This window comes from Sciurus vulgaris, assembly GCF_902686455.1.
Source record: "Sciurus vulgaris genome assembly, chromosome: 2".
In the NCBI taxonomy this organism is placed as follows: Eukaryota; Metazoa; Chordata; class Mammalia; order Rodentia; family Sciuridae; genus Sciurus; species Sciurus vulgaris.
In genome coordinates, this window is record NC_136462.1 from 26690641 (window position 1) to 26697213 (window position 6573).

General features: G+C 45.1%; 1 protein-coding gene across 2 annotated transcripts in view; it reads right to left on the minus strand.

Moving 5' to 3' along the window:
- Positions 1–3692, minus strand: part of ADCK1 (aarF domain containing kinase 1) — a 101523-nt gene extending 97831 nt beyond the window's left edge. Inside the window, exons 1-2 of one of the 2 annotated variants that reach the window (XM_079126010.1) lie at positions 3529–3692; positions 317–400 (exon numbers count right to left, since the gene is read on the minus strand). In XM_079126010.1, coding sequence (XP_078982136.1) covers positions 317–400; positions 3529–3663 — 219 coding nt within the window. In that variant the 5' untranslated portion in view covers positions 3664–3692. The remainder of the gene's footprint in view (positions 1–316; positions 401–3528) is intronic. The other variant, XM_079126009.1, reaches the window with a different exon arrangement.
- Positions 3693–6573: the final 2881 nt, after the last annotated feature.

The following is a 6573-nucleotide window of genomic DNA, read 5'->3' on the forward strand; positions in this document are numbered from 1 at the left end:
ACTGACCAATTTCATTTGGGTTTTGCCCAGTGAAACAGTTCAGAAGCAGCTAAGTTATCTCAGGGTCAGGGCCCACATCCCTCCTGAGTCGTTCCCCCAAAGCACCTCCTAGACAAGAGCCAGGGGACCCAGCCAGATGCAGGTCTGGCAGCCCTACTGATAGGCACGCCACCACCTCCACATGGCAAATGGTCCCCACATCAGTACCGTCTGCCCTCTGCCACCTCCAGCTGCCTACGGGGAGCTTGCTGGCTGTGCAGTCACTTCACATTTGCCCACACTGGCCTGGCTCAGAAGAGTCCCATTGGGCCCTTACCTTGGATCGCAGCTGCAAGTACTCCTCTGAGCCATAGGGAACACTCCTCAGGGAGGTGAGGTAGTCGTAACTGATGACAGCTGTCTGTGAACCAAGGGAGGGGAGAGCTTAGCACTCAGCAAACACCGCGCCTCTGCCCAAGCCCCGCGCTGCAGGTCCCTCACGTGGGCTGCTAGGTCTGCAGGAGGGGCCAGTCCCAGCCTTCAGCTGCTCTGCCTCCGAGTCTTAGCCTGGCTGGTGTCTTCTTGATTCAGGGTTCTGCACAAAGCCATGTCTGCAGAGAGGCCCAACCTGAAGTGGCCCCTATCCACCAGGAACTCCCAACTATTTGTATTATAATTAACCATCACCCCAAATTATCCTGCTCGTGTTTCCTGATTTATGAACTATTTGAATTTAAGCTCTATGAGCTCAGGGACAGGGACTTCCTGTTCATCACTGTACCCCTGCATTAGTCAGCTTTTCATCGTTGCGACCAAAATACCTAACGAGAACGACTTAGAGGGGAAAAAAAAAGTTTATTTTGAGCTCCAATTTCACAAATTTAGTCCATGGTAGACCGACTCCATGGCTCTGGGCCCAAGGTGAGGCAGAACACCATAGTGGAAGGGCGAGGTGGAGGCGCCCTGTTCCCCTCACGGTGGCCAAGCAGCAGAGAGAGAGGAGGGGCCGCAGGGAAGAAGAACCCTTCTGGGGGTGACCGGTGACTCCCCTCCTCCAGCCATGAGTCACCACCCAGTTAGTGCGTTCAAACCAGGCTGGCTGATTAGGCTCTGGTCTCACCGCCCGATCATCCAACCTCCTGCATCAACACAGGATTCTGGGGGACACCTCATATCCAAACTACGACAACCCCAATACCCTTCACATTGCCAAGCACCTAGGCAGACGCTCGATCAATATAAATTGAAAGAATGCTGTTGCACTTATCCCTCTTCTCTACATCACAAATGAACATTTTACATTTATAATTGTTCTAATAGTTTTGATTCCAGATGCCATGGCCAAAATTCCTGGAGATGATCTCCTATCCTTGGTGAATTAGAAAATTACAGGCTCCCTGGTATCTCATGCATGAAGGAGGCTTGAGGAGTATCAAGCCCAAACCTACCTTTTTAGAATTAAGCAACTGAGGACCCTACAAGTTAACTCACAAGATGTACATTAAAAATTGTTTCCTTGGGCTGGGGACATAGCTCAGTCGGTAGAGGGCTGCCTTGCAAGCACAAGGCCCTGGGTTCGATCCCCAGCACCACAAAAAAAAAAAAAAAAAAAAATTGTTTCCTTGTCTGTACTACCCAAAGCATAATTGCCCTTGCTCTGTCTAGTCCAAATATCTCTATTCTTTCCTCCCCACATACACCCGCCTCTTATTGTGAATTAGCATCCACATATCAGAGAAAACATTTGGCCTTTGGTTCTTTGGGACTGGCTTATTTCACTTAGCATAATATTCTCTAGTTCCATCCATTTACTGGCAAATGCCAGAATTTCTTTCTTCTCTATGGGTGAGTAATATTCCATGGTGTATATATGCCACAGTTTCTTTATCCATTCATTCATTGAAGGGCACCAAGATTGGTTCCATAGTTTAGCTATTTTCAATTGATCTGCTATAAACAACGATGTGACTGCATCACTGTAGTATGCTGATTTTAAGTCCTTTGGGTATAGGAGTGGGATGACTGGGTCTAATGGTGGTTCCATCCCAAGTTTTCTTGGCAATCATCAAGAATACAAGCAACAGGGGCTGGGGTTGTGGCTCAGTGGTAGAGCACTTGCCTAGCATGTGTGAGGCACTGGATTTGACTCTCAGCACCAGATATAAATAAATGAATAAAATAAAGGGTCTATCAACATCTAAAGAAAAAACTTTTTAAAAAGAATACAAGCAACAAAAAAATGGTGGCAAGGATGTGGGGGAAAAGGTACATTCGTACATTGCTGGTGGGACTGCAAATTGGAACAACCACTATGGAAAGCAGTATGGAGATTCCTAGATTGCTTTTTAACCCATTGGTGTCCACTGGTGTTTGCACCCCTTGGCCAGAGGCTCTTTCAAACCTGGGTCTAGCCGGGCACAGTCGTGCACACCTGTAACCCCAATGGCTTAGGAGGCTGAGGCAGGAGGATGGCAAGTTCAAAGCCAGCCTCACAATGGCAAGGCACTAAGCAACTCAGTGAGAACCTGTCTCTAAATAAAATACAAAATTGGGTTGGGGATGTAGCTCAGTGATAGAGCACCCCTGAGTTCAGTGCCCAGTATCAAAAAAAAAAGCTGGGTCTAGGTGGCACAATTTATTTCTACTCTTCAAAGCAAATAAGGCAGTGTTGAGCCCAAAAGAGGTAGTCAGAAAACACCTGGTGATTGTTTGATTTTCTCCAACTCGTTATCTACCTTGATTTGTGACTCAGCTTACTCTTGAGGATAGGCATCATATCAGGGCCTTTTCCTCTGAGCCAGACTCAAGAAAACACTTGGTAACACTGAGAACTGGGGAAATAATGAGACAACAACCAAAACAGAGATGAATCTTATTACACATCCACATCAAGGATATCAAGGGGAAGAAAGGATGAGCTCGCCTGTGGCAGAGGAGAGAAAACCTGAGGCCTGGGCAGCCTGCCCACCAATGGAGCAACTGTTGGTCCCAGCAATGTCTGGGAGAGCCACTGTCAGTAGCTCAGAGGACAGGATTACACCAGGACAATGCTACCACTGAGTCACAGGAGAAAACCTCTAGAGGTCAAATTTTCAACTCAGATTCTCTGTCAATTAGGGAATCGAAGGAGATTCTCAAAGTTCTCCGAGGCCCAGACGCTGAGTATGAGTCCTGGACCAGTTTGTTGGGAGAATTCAATCTGCAGTCTTCTTTCCACAAAGTCTTCCTTCCTTGGCATTTGCTGAGGAACACCTGCCCTTCAGAGTCATGACCAAATAAGATGCAGAACCTAAAATATGCAGCCCTTAGAACAGAGACCTCATGCAATCCCTATCTGCTTCACCACAGAGCGACACGATGTGTACAGGAACACGGGCAGATGAGCATGCGTGTCCACGTTGGTCCAGCTGTAAGGTGGAGCTCTGGTCCATGGAAGGGTGCACAGGTGTCTCCACAAGTGTATGACCAGTATGCCCATCTGCTACATAAATGGAACACCTGCAAGTACTACCACAGTCCCTCTGCTATCACCAAATGAGAGAAACCTACCGTAGCAACTGCTCTGCCCACTCTGACGGCGCCAAAGTCATTAGGGTCCAAATACTTATTACTGTAGAGGTAGCCCCCAGAGGCAGCAAGAGCCATGCTGGTCCACGAAGCAAGCTTGAGAGCCTTCCTAGCCATGTCCCCGACCTGGAGAAGAAAATAAGGTCAAGAAAGATTAACAGTTAAGGATTTCACAGAAAGTCAATCCGGGATTCAAATCCTGGCTCTGCCATTTATAGACTGTATGACCTTGGGGTTATTTTCTTAATCTCATTGAGCCTGTTTCTTCATCTTTGAAATAGGGTGATAGTACCTGGCACAAGTTAGTTCTCAAAGTCGTTCCTTCAATAGTGCCAGGCACTGGTCTAGAGACAGAGAGAGCAAATAAAGCTGTTGCTCACACAAAGATTGCATGCTAGCGGGGATGACCAACAGAAAGCAGAAAGACATATAATTCCTGGACTATCAGAACTGCTATTGACTGAGGAGAAGGGAAGCACAGAGTGTAGGGATACAGAGAGACGAGGGGTGCTATTTTAGATAGGAAAGGCAGAAGGGCAAGCTAACCACTGCTACTTGTGTTATCACACCAGCACACACATGGGCATCGTTAGCCTTTGTGCCCAAAAGTGGGCAAATCCCCCCCAAAATGGCAGGTGGGCAGAAGCAGCCAGTAGGCGCTCTACATGTGGCTGGTTTTCAAAATATGAGCGTGGTTAGAGTAGATCGCCTCTCGTCTAACTGCACCTCCTTTAAACATGACCGGTGACTATTTTATCCACTCATGGTCCTGCAGGGTGACTTAGGATTAGGCACCAAATCATGCTACGGGTCAGTGTGGCCCCTGCCCACATTACTTGGACCTGCTCCATCCACCATGTGGCTTACGGTCATTCTTTGGCCAGGGTACCCAGTGAGCCACTTCCTTTAAATTCCTAAGCATTCTGGATCAGGCTAAAGTCCTTGACCCCGGATGCAGCTGCCAGGAGATGCCCCACACAGAAGTGTACCAAGCCACCTGCCAGTACAAGCCCTGCACAGGTCATCACCCTGGCTCCTGCTCCAGACCGAGTCGCCATCCTGTTCTATGCCTGTTTCCCCTTTGTATGGAAGCTACTCTACAAACAGACTAGTCTTCATTTCTTTTAATATTTTAGGGGTTTTAGTTGTAGGCACCTTTATTTTTTATTTTTATGCAGTGCTGAGGATCAAATCCAGGGTCTCTCACATGCTAGGTGAGGGCTCTACGACAGAGGCACAACCTCAGTCCTTCATTTTCTTTTTTTTTTTTTAATTATTTACTTTTTTTTTAATTTTTTACAGATTGCATTTTGATTCATTGTACACAAATGGGATACATCTTTTCGTTTCCATGGTTGTGCATGATACAGATTCATATCATTTGTGTAATCACACATGTACGTAGGATAATGATGTCTGTCTCATTCCACCATTTTTCACACCTCCCTCCCTCTCATTTCCTTCTACATAATCTAAAGTTCCTCCATCCTCCTCTCACACCCACCACCCCCATTATATATCATCATCCACTTATCAGGGAAAACATTTGACGTTTGGTTTTCTGGGACTGGCTTATTTCACTTAGCATAATATTCTCCAATTCCATCCATTTCTCTGCAAATGCCATAATATTATTATTCTTTATGGCTGAATAATATTCCATTGTGTGTGTGTGTGTGTGTGTATATATATATATATATATATATATATATATATATATATATATATACACCACAGTTTCCTTATCCATTCATCTGTTGAAGGGCATCTAGGTTGGTTCCACAATCTAGCTATTGTGAATTGAACTGCTATAAACATTGATGTGACTGTGCTACTGTAGTATGCTGATTTTAAGTCCTTTGGGTATAAACCAAGGAGTGGTATAGCTGGGTCAAAGGTAGGTCCATTCCAAGTTTTCTGAGGATTTTCCACGCTGCTTTCCAGAGTGGCTGCACCAATTTGCAACTCCAACAGCAATGTAAAAGTGTGCCTTTTTCCCCACATCCATGCCAACATCTATTATTGTTTGTTCTTAATAAGCCATTCTAATTGGAGTAAGATGAAATCTTAGAATTGTTTTAATTTTGACTCATGCCCTCATAACATAGCGCCAAATTTTTTCAAGTATTCACAAGGCATCTCTCTTTCAATACGTTTAACTTTTCAACTTACATTTTACAGTGTCTCTATAAATGTAGTTGATTTTTTTATGTTTGCAGGCTTCTTTTCCTAACCGAGCAATTGTCAAGTATGGTCAACCAGCATGCTGCTTCAAATATGCAGTTTCCTCCAGTCCACCCTGTGGCCCACTGAACCACAACTCTGGGGATAAGACTCAGGAATATTTTTGCTATATTCTTGAAGTTTTTCTCCACATATTCTCATATTTTTCCAGATTTTTTAAGTGGTGCATTATAATCATACATAATAATGGGATTCTTTGTTACAGATGCATACATGTACATGATATAATAATATAATGTGGTCAAATCATTACCCAGTATTTCCCCTTTGCCTTCCCTCCTCCCTGAGTTCCTTTCCTCTTCTCTACTGGTCTCCCTTCAATTTTCATGAAATCCACTCCCCCACACACACCTTTCTTTTACTTTTTCCTCTGTAGCTTCCACCTATGAGAGAAAAGACATGCCCCATTATGATTTGGATGTGAGGTGTCCTCCAAAAGTTCCTGTGTAAATGCAGGAATATTCAGAGGTAATATTATTAGATTATGAGAGCTGTAAACTAACCAGTCCATCCTAGTTTGAATGAACTAACTGGGTGATCACTGTAGGCACGTGGGGCACGGCTGGAGGCAGTAGGTCACTGGGGGGTGTGCCCTAAATGGGTTCATTATCCCTGCAGCCCCTCCCCCTGCTCTCTCTACCTGCCAGTCACCATGAGATGAATAGCTTTCCTCTGCCATTGCCCTTCCACCACCATGTTCTGCTTCATCTCAGGCCCAAAGTGATGGAATCAATAGACCTTGAACGAAATTTCTAAAACTATAAACCCAAAATAAACATTTCC